Source organism: Sturnira hondurensis, unplaced genomic scaffold (assembly GCF_014824575.4).
Source record: "Sturnira hondurensis isolate 20B ecotype Veracruz unplaced genomic scaffold, ASM1482457v3 Scaffold0024822, whole genome shotgun sequence".
NCBI classification, from domain to species: domain Eukaryota; kingdom Metazoa; phylum Chordata; class Mammalia; order Chiroptera; family Phyllostomidae; genus Sturnira; species Sturnira hondurensis.
This window is the reverse complement of record NW_028097453.1, coordinates 7659646-7675844: the sequence shown is the minus strand read 5'-3', so window position 1 is coordinate 7675844 and position 16199 is coordinate 7659646. Positions and strand designations below refer to the sequence as shown.

General features: G+C 42.3%; 1 protein-coding gene across 7 annotated transcripts in view; it reads right to left on the bottom strand.

Annotated features, from left to right (window-relative positions):
• The window catches only part of PDE4DIP (phosphodiesterase 4D interacting protein), a 203720-nt gene extending 188400 nt beyond the window's left edge, over positions 1 to 15320 (bottom strand). For all 7 annotated transcript variants that reach the window (XM_037038745.1, XM_037038765.1, XM_037038746.1 and 4 more), the window contains exon 1: positions 15007 to 15320. In XM_037038745.1, coding sequence (XP_036894640.1) covers positions 15007 to 15305 — 299 coding nt within the window. In that variant the 5' untranslated portion in view covers positions 15306 to 15320. The remainder of the gene's footprint in view (positions 1 to 15006) is intronic.
• Positions 15321 to 16199: the final 879 nt, after the last annotated feature.

Genomic DNA, 16199 nt, shown 5'->3' with positions numbered 1-16199 from the left:
ATTTAAAAAAAGGTGAAATATAAAACAAAGACAAATCTTCTCTTCCACACTAAGAAGTATTAGAAGTCAATTCCTTAGCAGTTTAGAACAGCTTGTTTGTCCTTTCTTTCAGCTGGCAAGGGTTCAGAAATACTGAAATACAGTCTCAACAACACTCACACAACAGAGAAAAAAATGTAACGGGAAAAATCCCACATCAGGGTATCCACTTTTATTTTAATTTTCATCTCAGCATAAAAGAGGGCAAAATCTTGAGCTATGGAGTTCAGTATCAAACATCTGGCAATCTCACACAAAAATGGGGAGACCTTAACAGTCTTTCATCTTTGCAAAGTTCAAGTAAGTACAGTGACTATGAGTGAATCGCATTCCAGATGGTATCAGTTCAGTAAAACAACAAATGCATCCAACGTTAACCACTACGATTCCTTTCAGCTAAGATATTTAAATTAGATGAAAGTATCCCATTTTTAGGCTAGGTCTGTGATACAACAACAGGTACAAAAATACTAGCCGACTCAGAGGATGTGATATACAGAAAACAATCATTGCATCCTCTATAAGAATGATTGCATTCTGTGTTTATTGTCTCTGGTAGGTTCTCAGGAGAGAGAGAGAGAGGGAAAAAAACGAGGCCAGAAGATCCTGGTGCTGATGGACTGTTCAACTTGTTTGAGATTTTGGTTCAACTGTGAAGGTGTTTGGGGCTGGACCTAGGGTGAGGCGAGAGAAGCGTTTCCTTGTGGTGCAAAATTTAAGGGATGCCAAAAACTAAGAAGTCAAGGTGAATGATATTTTAATGCAATAGTTTAATTAAAAAATTAATGCACCCTGGCTGGTGTGGCTTGGTGGACTGAGTGCCAGCCTGCAAACCAAAAGGTCTCTGATTCGATTCCCAGCCAGGGCACATGCCTGGATTGTAAGCCAGGTCCCCAAGTGGAGGTGGGTGAGAGGCAACTGACTGATGTGTCTTATGCACATCAACATTTCTCAACTTCTCCTTCTCATTCCCTTCCCTTCTCTCTACAAATAAATGAATAAAATCATTTAAAAATCAATGCAAAAATTCACAATGAAGAAAATACCAAAATTTTCAATAAAAACAGGGTCTGCCCCTACATTTTACATGACTCTAGGAGTGGATGCCTTACTTGCTTCATTGTGGTCAGGGCCCTGGTCGATCACCCCAGGTGGATGATAACAGCCAAACCTTCGGATGCATCTCCACTGGTACCTTCTAATGCTGTGTTCCGCTGCCCTTGTCGGCAGCATCTCTGTACATTGTGAACTGCCAGACATTGGGTGGCACCTTTAAGATGCCACAAGGCAAAAGTGACTGCAAACCAAAGCTCTTCCAACTTCCTTTCCAGGTAGTTTCAAAGCTCAGGGGCAAGTTCTGTGAGTTACAGGGCATTGGGGAGACAGGTGGGAAGGGGATATGGTGGGAGAGGGGAAATAAGAATAGGTTAACTCATGAGCTGCTGCTGATGTAACTCAAATGTGATTTTCAAGACCCTGTCCCTTTTATTTCAACTCTCAGTTTGCAGTACGTGCCCACATAACTCAAAAAGCAAATCTGCCTCACCTTTAGTCTTCTGGTCACACGGACTGCAGTTGGCTCTGGAAATCAAAGTAGTCATGCTACATGCTTTAGGCAGAGTCCACTTAATTCGAGGTCAAATCGAAACCTCTCCTTTGGCACGAAGTGCCCATCCACGAATACCAAACCTGGTCTTGTGACAGTGAAAATCGCCTACAGACACCCTCTGCTGGCAGAACCTATCCTACAGAGGCCTCATCATGTAAACTGTTTGGCTCTTAGACAGGACATAAATGCTCCTGGGAATCACAGCCACCAACACTACCTGGCTAAGGTCTTATGTCTGACCTGCTTCACAATTTATATTACCCATCAGGTCATCTGTAGGCAACAGGTATTCGCATTTTCCTTCAGACGGTTGCCTGGTTCCTAGTGGTGAGGAACCCGAGGCCTGCCTTCTGCCTCTCTACCTACATCTGACCCATAGAGCCAGGCTGCCTTGCTAGTTTTGGGTCCTTGTGCTATTTTTTTTTCAGCCTATCCTCTGGGCGGCACACTGGAGTCACAGCTCTGAACTGCTCAGGGAGCTGAACCGTTTGCCAGGTCCTTGACAGTCCATTCAAAGGGCCAGACTCTACCTCCAATTTTCTTTTATGGAAGTAAAACTCAGGGCCCAGTCCAACTGAAACCTGGACCGTAGTTCCTTAGCTCAGTTTCTGACAGTTTTAGTTTTAGGGGTTGGGTCCTGCTCTGGCCTGCCTTAACATCAATTTCTGTTGGTGAGACCAGGAGAGACCGAGTGGGAGCTGCCCTGAGAGGGTGGGGAAGGAAGGGCCAGCTGAGGGCCAGCTGAGAGCAGGGCGGTAAGATATAGGAAAGTCTCTTAAAGTTTCACAAAAGCATGAAAAAGAAAAAAACACTGCAGCCACTGAAAATCTGAAGCTGATGATTGAGAAAAACTAGTCCCTGTGTCAAATCTTCTAGTTCTGAGCAAAATAAGGGTATAAAATTTAGAGATGCACCAAAGTTACCATGGCCATTGAGCCAAGGACTGCCGTCTGGTTCTGGCTTTGCAAAACCCAGTAAGTAGTAGGTCCCTCCCCTTCCCTGCAGTTACTCTTTCCATGGTTTCAGTTACCTGCAGGCTGAAAAAATTAAAGGGAAAATTCCAAAAGTAAACAATTCATAAGCTTTAAATTGTATGCCATTATGAGTATTATGATCAAATCTCAGGCTGTCACACTCCATCCCGCTCAGGACATCAATCATCCCTTCATCCAGTGTCTCCACACCGCATAAGTACACACCCCACACACCAGCCAGTCACGATACCACCTTAGTGATTAGACTGACCGCACGTGGTCACCCAATGCTTGTGTTCAAGGCACCCTCTTTTACGTAATCATGTCCCCAAGGGCTGGAACAGTGGTACTGGCAACTCAGACATGCCAAAGAAGCTGTAAGTGCTTCCTTCAAGTGAAACTGTGTGTATGCCTAGGACAAATATAGTATTAACTTAGGGTACTATCTGTGGTTTCAGGCATCCACTGGGGTCCTGGACTGTGTCCCTCAAGGATAACGAAAGGGGCACTACTGTAGCTGACTTCGTATTGTTTTTTACATCTCTAAACTTGTTCTCGTGATATTATAATATCTAATCGGCATAACATACCTGTAAGTACAAACAAAGTATGGCATTTAGACTTTTTACACCTAAACATTACTCTCAAATACAGGTTAAGTATCCTTTGAAGCTTTCATTTCAAATATAGTTAAGTAGTTTTAAGGATACTTAACCTGTATTTGAAATGTAAACCTCCTAATATGCTTTATATGTTGAAATTCTGTTAATCCTTCGAAGCATAACATTTTAATTATTACTTCACAAGTGAAATAACGCACTAATAAAAAATAGCTGTGAAAACTACTAACTTAAAATCAATAATTACTATCATTAATATTAATAGTTACTTTAACTGCATATATAGCCCCAGTTTCTGGCTCTATCCAGCCCTGACCAGCCTGAGTGCAGCTCAGCTAATTCATATTAGAAGCACTTGAACTTGGTGGCAAGTATTGTTACACTGTAGTGCATGTGAAAGACAATGGGTACACCAACTAGATTGCCCTTTTCTTGGGCAATCTTCAGTAAATTAATAGTGGCTTAGGGGCCATGTCTGTAAACTAAATATACAGGATAGGGTAAAAGGAGATTGCAGTTGTTCATATGGAAATAAATAATGACATAAGAATACACTCAGTTTCATGTGCTCACAACTGTAAACCTACTCTTACCCTCCCCTGTACAAGGTGGTCTTCCAACAGGCCATCGAAGGCAGAGCTTCCCAACCAGGGTACCTGTTACACTGCAAACAGGTTACACTGTCCAGAAGTTCACCTCTTCCACCTTGAAGTCATCCAAGCGATAGCCAAAGCTAGTGACTGCCGGCAGCGTCTTCCAGAGCTATTGTTCTGAAGATGCAGACGAAAATCTCTAACATGACATACATAGCTTGGCACAGTCTTCAGCCTCAGCTCTGCTTACAACCCTGATTTTTGTGCTTGACTTGTTCTAGCCTCATTCCAGAAGGGAGAAAGGGACAGAAAAAATCCTGTTGTTCATCTAGTTTCCAAGAGCTGAGGTAATGGATGTGAATTGAGATAGGCAATCTTTAAGATGGCCCCCAGTGATCCCTGGTAATCACACCCTTCACGTTGGAAAGAGATTCTTTATTATAAGGTATTGACTCGTGCAATCCTGGAGGTTGAGAAAGCCTACATTGTGCTGTGTGGAAACTGGAACCCCAGGAATGCTGATGGTGGAGTTGTGATCAGAGGGCTCACGGTGTAAGTCCCAGTCCAAGGTCAAAAGACGAATATTCCAGCTCAAGCCGTCAGGCAGAGAGAGCAAAATTTCCCTTCCTCCATCTTTTTGTTCTATTTAGGCCCCCAGTGGATTGGATGGTGCCCACCACCCTGGGGAGGGCAACCTGCTTTACTCAGTCTACTGATTTCAGGTGCAAATTTCATCTGGAAACACCCTCACAGACTCACCCAGAAATTATGTTTAGCTAAATATCTGGTCACCTTATGATCTAATCAGCCACCAAGATTTGGGGTAATTTGCTATGCAGTGATAGGTAACAGATACAGAGACTCTTGAACCTTCCTACAATTCAAGGTCATGTTGCCAAGTTAGAGACCCAGGTCTAGCATTCAGAAAAAAAGCTAGTATTCTCTTAATAGTAAAGAAGGACAAATAATTTAAAACATTTATTTAAGACAGCACAATGGGAAATCTAGGGAGGGAGAAGTAGCACCTTTGTAAGACCACTCTGTAGAACTTCCTGCCTAAGCACTCTCCAAAATTTGCTTTTAATTACTACCAAAACATTTTTCTTTTAGAAAATATGTAAAATTTATTAAAAACTTTCTTGCTGAGAGGACAGTAAAGCTGTACATTTTAGTTGCAGTATTCAGTTGAAGATTCCAAAGTCAAGGTTTAGGTAGCAATGAGGCAATGAGATGTTAAAGACTGGAATATTATGGAAACTAGAAGAATGCTAAAATGTAGTTTTATTTCTCTTTGTACAGTAAGGTCACTCATGCATGTTAGCATCTCTTTATTTGGTCCACTTCCTCTGAGCTAAGGTTGCATGGTTAAGTGTGGGTACAGATACAGCACACGTATAGTGAACAAAAGCCCCCCATTCTCTGCACACAGGGGCCTGTCATTCTGGGCACTGAGCCCAGCTTGCTTTAAGTCTTTGTTATTTGAAGAGTGTCCCAGATTCTCCTTTGAAATGTGCAATTCACCTATTTTCATTAACCTAAATATTGAGCTATCTGCTGGGGTTTTTTGATAGATTCTTGGTCATGTCCAGGCACACTTCTTCTTATTTTAAATAGGTCATTTATTTCTCTGTGTTGACCTGCAGGCATTTTGTGCAATAAATTGAGGGCAAATCCCTACAAAGTCAGATTTTAGTAACGCAGCTGATTATTTTAAAACGAATGACATTTCACACTTGATATACTAATTTGGAGACAAGACCATTTTCGTCAAAGCGCGATCAAAATCTTATTGATTTTATCTGTTTTTTTTGTTTGTTTGTTTTTTAAGGAAAAGCCAATCTGAGGTCATTGAAAGGAAGAAAATGTAAAGCATTCAAATGTGTGTTCCGGTCAGGATGGCAGGGGAAGTGCATGCTATGCTCACCTCTGCCTGTGATCACATAAAATGACAACAGAATTTTGGAACAATCAACCTGGAGAACCATCTGAAGACTATCTGAACAGAAGTCCTACAACTAAGGACGTAAAGGAGAAGCCACATCCAGACTGGTACAAAGAGCAAGGATGCGAAACAGGCTCGCCCCATACCCACCCTGGTCTCATCCCACGCCCGGCTCCCCAGCCCAGAGCACTAGTGCAGGGAAAAGGAGCCCACAAAACACCGGGCTGTGAAACTCAGAGGGGATTCTGTCTATCTGGGTGAAACGGAAGACTGCCGGAAACCCAGATGTCCTCTTAAAGGGCCCACACACAGACTCTCACCCACAGGCACTCACTCTGGGCTTCACTGGAGGGACAGTGGCTGAGGAGGCACCAGAGACATACTGGGAGAAACTGAGTTGTGTGGCTTCAGGACAGTGACTGGAGGGATGGCTGCCATTGTCCTGTGTTGAGGTCTCTTCCAATGCAGTGCAGGTGGGTGACATCTTTCCCATGTTGAGCCATCCCCAACACAGCCCAATCTGAATCTGCATGAGCCTAGTGAACTGCACTGGCTCCACCCTTCTGACTCTCGAGACACTGCCGCACCCCACACCCGTACTGCCCCAGGCTTCTTCAGTGTGGTCAGCCATCCTAGGCCTGCGTAGCAGTCTTTCCTTAACAACTCTCCATGAGTTCCAATCCAGCTAGGGGGAGCCAGAAACACACAAGGAGAAACTGAGTTGTGAGGCCTCAGGGCAAGGACTAGAGGGACAGTCACCATTTTCCTGGGTTAAGCCCTGCGCCCACATGGCCAAATCTGAATCTGCATTAGCATGGTGAGCCCTGAGGGCTACAAGTAGGTGGTGGCTGACGTCAGTGTAACCTGAGATTTTTGCTGAGTAGCCTCATGCTCAGCACTAGCTGCATTAACTTGGTGAACACCACTCCCCACCACTTCCCCCCATGACTCCCTGAGACCCTGCCCTACCCAACTCACGTACTACCCCTGAGGTGCCTGAGGGTCTTTCAGTGGCTAAGTGTTACAGGAGCCAGTGGCAGGTCTTGGCGTGCCTTGTGCCTTTTGCTGACCTGCCCCAGGCCCAGTACTGGTGGCAGCCAAACTCTGTTTGCAGCATGGCCTTTACCACATAAATCCAGGTCCAGCACAGACAGTTACAACTGTGAATCACTTCACTTTGTAGCTCCAACAGGTCAGTACAGGCAGCTTCTGATACTGACTTACACTGAAATCCTTCCCAAGAGGCTCCAGAACCAACAGACTTGGGTGGCTGCCTTCCAACCACAACAGAACGCCAGTAGCTGCACAACCCAAGGGTGGTCTTGGCACCAGACCCCACTGCCAAAAATCTCGCTCAATGGTGTCATTCTCCACACAGCAGCTCTTAGGCTATGGTTGTGGCCAGTCCTCACAGCCAGGCAGCCTTAGGGCAATTGCACCCACTTACATGCCAACATCAATCAAAGCTCAACTACAAGAGGAGGGCACACACAACGCACACAAGGGACAATCCTGGAGCAGCCGGCTCAGGTGATGAGGGAGACTGCGCCACTGAGCCCCACAGGAAACCTATTGCACAAGGCCACCATGCCAAGACTGGGAGACGTAGCAGATCTAATACATACAAACAAACCCAGGGAGGCTGCCAAAATGAGGAGACAAAGAAACAGGTCCCAAATGAAAGAATGGGAGAAATCTTCAGAGAAAGAGCTGAATGAAATGGAGGCAGGCAATCTACCAGATACAGAGTTCAAAACACCTGATTATAAAGAAGCTCAAGGAACTTAGTGAGAACTTCAATGAAGAGATAGTAAGCATTAAAAAAGGACACAGAAACCATAAAAAAGAACCAGTCAGAAATGAAGAATATAATAACTGAAATGAAGAATACACTAAAAGGAATCAACAACAGATTAGATACAGCAGAAGATCAAATCAGCAATTTGGAAGACAAGATAACGGAAAGCACCCAATCAGAACAGCAGAAAGGGAGCGGGGGAGGGAAGAAAAAAATGAGGATAGTTTCAGAGAACTTTTGGACACTCTCAACCATAACAACATTCACATAGGGATACCAGAAGGAAAAGAGAGGCAGAGCAAGGGATTGAGAACCTATCTGAAGGAATAACGACTGAAAACTTCCCTAACCTGGCAAAGGAAATGGAAATACAAGTCCAGGAGGTGCAGGGAGTACCAACAAGATGAAACCAACGAGGCCTGTACCAAGACACATCATAATTAAAATGCAAAGGTTAAGGATAAAGACAGAATTTTAAAAGCAGCAAAGGAGAGGCAGTTACCTACAAGGGAGCTCCCCTAAGACTGTCAACTGATTTCTTAGTAGAAAATTTTCAGGCCAGAAAGGACTGGCACAAAATATTCAAAGAGATGAAAAGTCAGGAACTACTACCTAGTTTACTATATCCCAAAAAGCTACAATTTAATATTGAAGAAGAGATAAAGAGCTTCCCAGACAAGTAAAAGCTAAAGGAGATCATCACCACTAATCCAGTATTACAAGAAATATTAAAGGGGCATCTTTAAAAAGGGGGGAATAAGAACATTAATATGAATAATAAAATGGCAATAACTACATACCTATCAATAATCGCTTTAAATGTAAATGGATTAAATGCACCAATCAAAAGACATAGGATAGTTGAATGGATAAGAAAACAAGAACTATATATATATAGTTCTACAACAGATCCAATTCAGAGTGAAAGACACACAGACTGAAAGTAAAGGCATAGAAAAAGATATTTCAAGCACATGGAAATTAAAAAGAAAAAATACTGGGTGGCAATTCTTATATGACAAAATAGACTTTGAAACAAAGTCTATATAACAAGATACAAAGAAGGACATTACATAATGATATATTTAACAAGAGGTTTATAACCTTTACAAACATTTATGCAACCAAGTAGGAGCACTAAATATATAAAGCAAATATTGATCGTACTTTCATAGAAATTACGTTGAATTTATTGAAATTATGTTGAAATTACGTTGCTTTGGTTATCATGGATATTTTAATGATGTATATGCTTTAATTTATTTGTATCTTCTTCATTGTTTTTGTTCATGTATTATAATTTGCCAAGTACAGATCTTTTACCTCCATGGTTAAATTTATTTCTAGGTATTTTTGATGAAATTATAAATGGGATTGCTTTCTTAGTTTCCCTTTCTGATAGTTCATTTTTGGTATACAAAAAGGCAATTGATTTCTGAATATTAATTTTGTATCCTGCTATTTTACTGAATTCATTTATCAGGTATAGCAGTTTTTTTATAGAATCTTTAGGGTTCTCTATATACAGTATCATGTCACTGCAAGTAATGACAGTTTTATTTCTTCTTCTTCAATTTGTATGTATTTTATTTCTTCTTGTCTGATTGCTGTAGCTAAGATTTCAAATACAGTATAGAGAATACAGTCAGTAATACTATAATAACTATGTGTGGTACCAGGTGGGTACTTGGAATATCAAGAGGGGACGACTTTCTAAAGTATATGCTCATCTAACCAATAGGCTGTACACCAAAAACTAATATTAAATAATATCAAATGTGAACTTTAATTGAAAAATGAAATTTAGCCCTGGCTGCTGTGGCTCAGTGGATTGAGTGCCAGCCTGCAAACCAAAGAATCACTGGTTCGATTCCCAGTCAGGGCACATGCCTTGGTTGCTGGCCAGGTCCCCAGTAGGGGGCATGTGAGAGGCAACCACACATTGATGTTTCTCACCCTCTCTTCCTCTTTCCCTTTCCCTCTCTAAAAACAAATAAATAAAATCTTAAAAAAAAGATTTACCTATAAAAAAAGAAAAAATAAATAAAAAATAAAAAGAGTGGATGTTTATATCTCTTGAGATTCCTATATCTTTTTTATTCTGTTAATATGGTTAATTACACAGATTGATTTAAGAATGTTAAAATCAATGCTGAGTTTCTGGGATAAATCTCACCTAGTCACATTAACCTATCCTTTCTATATTGTTGGATTAGCTCTGCTAAAATTTTGTTAAGAATTATCCATCTATGTTGAGGAGGAATATTAGTTTCTATCCTCCACTTGTAAAATTACCCATCCATTTCTAATAAAACCTCTCAGAAAATCATGAATAGAAGGGAACTTTGGAAAACCTATAGGTAATATCTGAAAGCCTCTCTCCTAAACTCGTAAACAACACAACGTGTTTGCTATCACTAATTCAATTCAATTTTGTACTAGACAAATAGATTAATGGAACAGAATAGGAAATTCAGATAGACTAGCTATATATGGTCAGTTGATTTCAGTAACAGCATCAAGACAATTATACAGAGAAAAGATAGATTTCTCGACAATGTTGGAACAACTGAGTACGTGCAAAAAAAAGAATCTTTATCAATACTTGCACTTTATACCAAAGTTAACACAAAATGGATCATAGACCAAAGTGTAAAACTGTAAAACTTCTAGAAGGAAACATGAAGAGAATATTTCTGTGACATTGGGTTAAAAAATGGTTTCTTAAACATTACACTAAAAGCAAAATCCATAGAAGAAAAATGTGATAGTTTGTATTTACTTCAGCAAAATTTCAAAACTTCTGGTGTTTGAAAGACACTGCTACTACAATGAACAGAAATGCTATAGATTGAGAGAAAATATTTGCAAAGTACATATGTAACAAAAACTTGTATTTAGAATATATAAAGAATTCCTAAACTTAACAATCAAAAATGAAACAACTCAATAAAAAATGGGCAAAAGAATTTAACAGACACTTCGCTGAAATATACAGACAGCATTTAAGCACATGAAATGATGTTTAACATCAGTGGTCAGTAGGGGAATTAAAACGAAAACCATAAGATATCATCTCACACCCACTAGAATGACTGTAACAATAAAAACAGTGACAAATGTTGGCAAGGATGTGGAGAAAGGGGAACCTTCATACATCACTAGAAAGAATGAAAAAGATACGATCCCTTTGACAAAGAGTTTGGCAATTTCTTAAGAAGTTAAACATATGCCCGCTATTGCACATTTAGAAATTTACCAAGAGAAATGAAAGCACGTGGCACACACAAAGACTTGCACATGATTGCTCACAGCAGCTTTATCTGTAATAGACCAAAAAATGGGGAACACCAACAGCTGGTAAATGAATAAACAAATTGTGACATAGTGATGTAATGAACTACTACTCAGCAACTAAAGAATAGGATTATTAAGACCTCACTATTTGGGGTGCTCTATTCACAAATAAGGCATCGTTGCATGGCAGTTTTATTTACAGGCAGCAAGTAAAGAAGACAGGATTCCTTTCCAAAGCTCTGACTCCAGGAAGTTAAGAAGTTGAGGCTTATCCATTGCTTATACACACTGTTTGGTCAGTTACATGCTGATTTCTTCTTTGTAGTTGGCTACACTTATCAGGTTGGGTTCCTGTCAAACTTATCCTGTTTACAACTAGTTGGTCTGCAAAATACTTGGTTACATTTTAAAATTTAGCAAGAATGCCCCTGACCTTGAGACCTTTCTCCTATCCAACAGTAGGGATTATACAGGTGCCCCAGTTCCACTTCTCTACCCGCATCGTGATTTTTACCTAAGGGAAGTAAGCTTGACATTTGGAATTTAAACTTTGCAATGAAGACAAACTAGTTCAGAAATGTCCGGACACTTGAAGTACACACAAGGATTCCTACCACCTGGTTGAACATATTAGCTCGTCAGAGATAGAAAAGAAGGTACATGAGAAGAGAAGTTGATCGCTGATGACACTCACCATCCGAGGAAGAAAGAACTCATTTATATCTCCTGACACTCTGAATCTACTGAATTTTTTTAAATGCTCAGTTCTCCTTGTTTTACTTCAAGTTTCACAGACAACCTTTCAGTTATAATTTGGCTTCTAAACGCAGCAAGTATGCCAAGAAGCCTCACTGCAGTAACAAAAGAGGTTCTAGCTCCCTAAGATGTTAGAGTCCTCATAATACATTAATAATTGGCTGTTCCAGATTCAGATACTAGTCTTGTGGATTTAATATCAGTCTGAGGAACAGGCTCAACAAGCTAAAGACCAGATTCTGACATAATTTCCAAGATAATGCCATTTGCATGGTCTCTTGGGACAGTCAGCTTCCCCTATAGAGATCTTTTTATTTCTATTTTATTTCAGTTCATCCTTCTATTATAGCACTTACTTCATACTATAGTTAGAGGAACATAGTTTATAACTATACATATACCTGAGGGTAGCTTTGCATCCAGATTTGCACTGGCCTCCACCATCACTGCTAAATGAATAACATTGAATTAAGTCAAATACGGATGATGTGCTTTGTTACATTTTTTCACTGACCAAAATATTAAAAAATTGGATATCCAAAACACCCCTTCCCAAATACAAGCCTCTAACATTCATAAAACTCTAATACCATAGCTAAGATAGATTTAATTTTATTGTTGTTCAAGTACAGTTGTCTCCAGTTTCTTCCCACCACTACCCCCGCCCCACCCCCACCATTCCCACCTCCCGCCCCTGATCCTACCCCCGCCCTTGGTTTTGTCCATGTGTCCTTTGTAAACATTCTTGAAAATCCTTCCCCCTCTTCCCCCTCTCCCGCCTCCCCCACCCATTTCCCCCTCCCACCTCCCCTCTGGTTACTGTCAGTTTGTTCTTTAAAAGTATGCTGCACATTCCTGGAGAACCGCTTTTTAAATGAGGGTCAGAGTAGCATCAGGCTTGGTGAAGTCACTGACATTTGAGAATTATGTTTGAGAATTCCTGAAATGTTTAAAAGCATTTCAGGGTCAGCATTACATCAGCTGAGCTGAACATAGAGATCTGAGAGAGGAATAACTATTAAGGAAATAATGAAAGTGTGCTATCTATTTTAACAATTAAGTCACAATTTAGAGAACTGAATTTCTAACCCTACAAACTTTGTGTTTAATGACAGTAAAAAAATCACACATTTATGACAAAGAATCATGATGTATTTAAAATTTCACTTCTTTTTTTAATGTTTTACTGAATAATTTTTATTTTTTATTTTATTTTTTAATATATTTTATTTATTTATCTTTTTTAGAGAGGAAGGGAAGGAGAGAGGGAGAGAAACCTCAATGTACTTTTGGTTGCCTCTCCTGAGCCCCCTGCTGGGAACTGGCCTGCAACCCAGGCATGTGCCCTGACTGGGAATCAAACCGCCATCGTGTGGTTCACAGGCCCGCACTCAATCCACTGAGCTACACCAGCCAGGGCAAATTTCACTTCTTTTGAGTAGAAGAATTTATCCCAATGTACATAAAATACTCAAGAAGACCTTAAATTATAAATAAAAATCAAACTAATTTTTTTCTTGTTTTAGACATTTAAAAAATTCCAAGTAGTCTGTGAAAAATATGCAATACCCCATAGGTACACATTTTAAAATAACACTTTTGTTTGGGCTAAAATTCTTGACGTGCTCCGTTTCCGACCTGGGCCGGTTCACCCCTCCTTAGGCAACCTGGTGGCCCCCCCGCACCCGGGAGGTCACCATATTGATGCCGAACTTAGTGCGGACACCCGATTGGCATGGCGCACTACAGCCCAGAACTCCTGGGCTCAAGCGATCCTCCAGCCTCAGCCTCCCGAGTAGCTGGGACTACAGGCGCGTGCCATCACGCCCGGCTGGGCTAAAATTCTTATAAAAAGTCAAATAATGAATACTTACTGCTTCATTCCTTCCTAAAAGCAGTAATTTACGATGGGCTTCTTAATAGAAGTGTGATTCCTTTACTTGGCTATAAAAAAGAAGAAAATCTTACCCTTTGCGACAGTACGGATGGACCTTATTTATTTAAGTGAAATAAATAAGCCAGTCAGAGAAAAGACAAATACCCTATGATTTCACTCATACGTGAAATCTAATGAACAAACTGAACTAACAAGGAAAATGGGGACTGAATCATAGATGGAGAGCAGATGACAGCTGGGGCGGGTGAGGTTGACGGCGGAAGGATTGAGCAAAAAGGAAAAAGGACTCACCGACATGGACGACAGTGTGGTGATTGCTGGATGGAGAGGGGTATAAAGGGACTAAATGGTAATGGGAAAAGTACAATAAAAATTAAATTAAAATAAAGTCCCCAAGGAGGAAAAAAATAAGCGTGATTCTTTTAAGCAGTGTTAACTGAGTATCTGACTCAATTTTCTCAAACAGTGGACAGTGTGATGAATAAACACAGTAAGTGTCTGTGAATAAACAGATTCCTAGTTCACAAGTAAAGCATAGTCCTGAACACAGGATACAGGTCCATTACTATTTACTTCTGTAATTAATACTCAGAAGACCCTAACGCTGACTTTGTGCATAGGACACTGAAGCCTTAGAGAAATGAATTAGTTTTTTCAGATCCCACTTAGAGACTGAAACCACTGTTGCTTTGCAGAGACCTAGCCCTCCAAAAAGAATAAGCTAAAGATGCTATGACAAGGAAATGCTTATTTAAAAAAAAAAAAAAGCGGCAGCACCATCTCTCTCTTCCTTAAAAAAAAAAAAACATGTATATAACAGGTTTTCATCCTGCTGCTGCTACATGAAGATAATGTGGGCCTAATTCGTCTCGTCTGCCCCGCCGGAGCCGCAGAAGGGGCTGGGTTTAGGTGGCGCTCCTCCCGCACGGCCTCAGCCAGCCACGGGCAGAGCCCCAGCTCTGCAGGCGGAAGGTAGGTAGCCCGGGAAGAAAGAACCATCGCCAACCCCCACTGTGCCGTCTGCAGCTAAGAGAATATTTTTTAAAGGGGGGCGCGTAAGAGAAGGCAGTGCGTACCCTTTCAAATGTACACCCACGCACACTCCGTGATCCTTCATTTTGCTATCCCCATTGCTTCCACCCTGGTGTTGCCTTCTGAGTCATGCGCTCATCGCTCCCTGACCCAACGGGCATGGCCTTTAACCTCGTCTCCACCGACAAAGTGGGTGTCAACACATGAAGCAAACATCTTGGGTCACAGACCGGGTTTCCCAAGCTTTAGTCCAGCAGAATCCAGCGCCACACCTAGGCAACTCCCCGTTATCTCTTCCCCTCCCGCCCCCTCCCCTAACCTCATCAACTCCCACCCCCACCCTCACCCCGGCGCCGCAGGCTCCAGCCCCTGAACGGTGGGTTTTCCGGGCCGGCGCCCAGCCGCACGGCCGTCTGCAGCCTCCGGACGAGGTCCGGCGATGCTCTCACCTCATCCAGGGTTCAGCCGCCGCGGCCGTCTCTTCCTCCTCGGCCGCCGCTGCCCAGCTCCCGGCCGGCTCCAGATGCCTTCTTTCCCGGCCCGCAGGCTGCCACGAGGACTGTGGGGCTCGAGCCACGTCCCCGAACCAGTAAGGCGCGTGGTGCGCCCAGCCGGACGCGCGGCAGCAGCAGGACCCGCTGTCCGTGCGCTTCATGGGTTTCCCGGGCCTGGCCGCCCCAGTCCTAGTCACGGCCCCTGCTTGGCCTCCCCGCACTGCCTGCGCGCGTTCTCTGGTGTGGACCGGCATCCACTCCGGTTGCCACCGTAGTGCGGAGACCTGGGAGGACCAGGCCTCCTCCGCGGCCGCCTCTGCCACCTGCTCCGCCCAGACCGCTCTGTCCGTCTCCCACAAACACCCGCCGCTGCCTCTTCACCCTCTACCATATCCCCGTTCGCTCCCCACCCAGTGCCTCAACCCGGAGATGTCTTCATTCCCAGACCTCTATTTTCTCCCTTCCTATAAGCTCCGCTGTCACCTTCCTTAATTTACAACCTCAGAAATTGTCTCCTTTTCTCACTCTCTCTCCTGATTTTTGTCATGCTCTTCCCGCCAAGCCAGTCATCCTCTTATATTATTAGACTCTCCACAGAATCACTACTTTGCCAGGTTGGTGGCTAGCGTCCTTTCTCCCTCTTTGAAAATCTCCTTTTCCTTTCAGTGTTCCCATTACCACAAACACCTTTCCTCTAAACAAACTCAATTGTCCTTTCAGTTGAGACTTTCTGATGGCCCTTTTTCATGAAGAGCTCACAGTAAAATATATATAGCTTGGTATCCACTATCAAATCAAGGGAATGTTCTCATGGTCTTAAAAAAAAAGTTCATAGATCAAATAGACCTACTAAATGTTTGTTCTTAAAACGCTTTTCTTGTATTCCCACAATGTCCTCTAAGAACAGAAGGTAGCGAGTCTTCAACACAGCAGAAAGCTGGCCGGCTCTTCTACGCCCCATGGACCTGCAAGGCAGTATCATAGATACATGGACCCCAGGGTCCGTAGGCAATAATCACTGTTGTTGACGGACTCAGTGTGAAGGAAGCTGAAGTCATCCTCAACTCATTTTCCTCCCAAGTCCGCTTTCAGTCCTGTCTTTAAAAACAAACAAAAACAAAAACAGAATCTCAGCACTACCATCCACC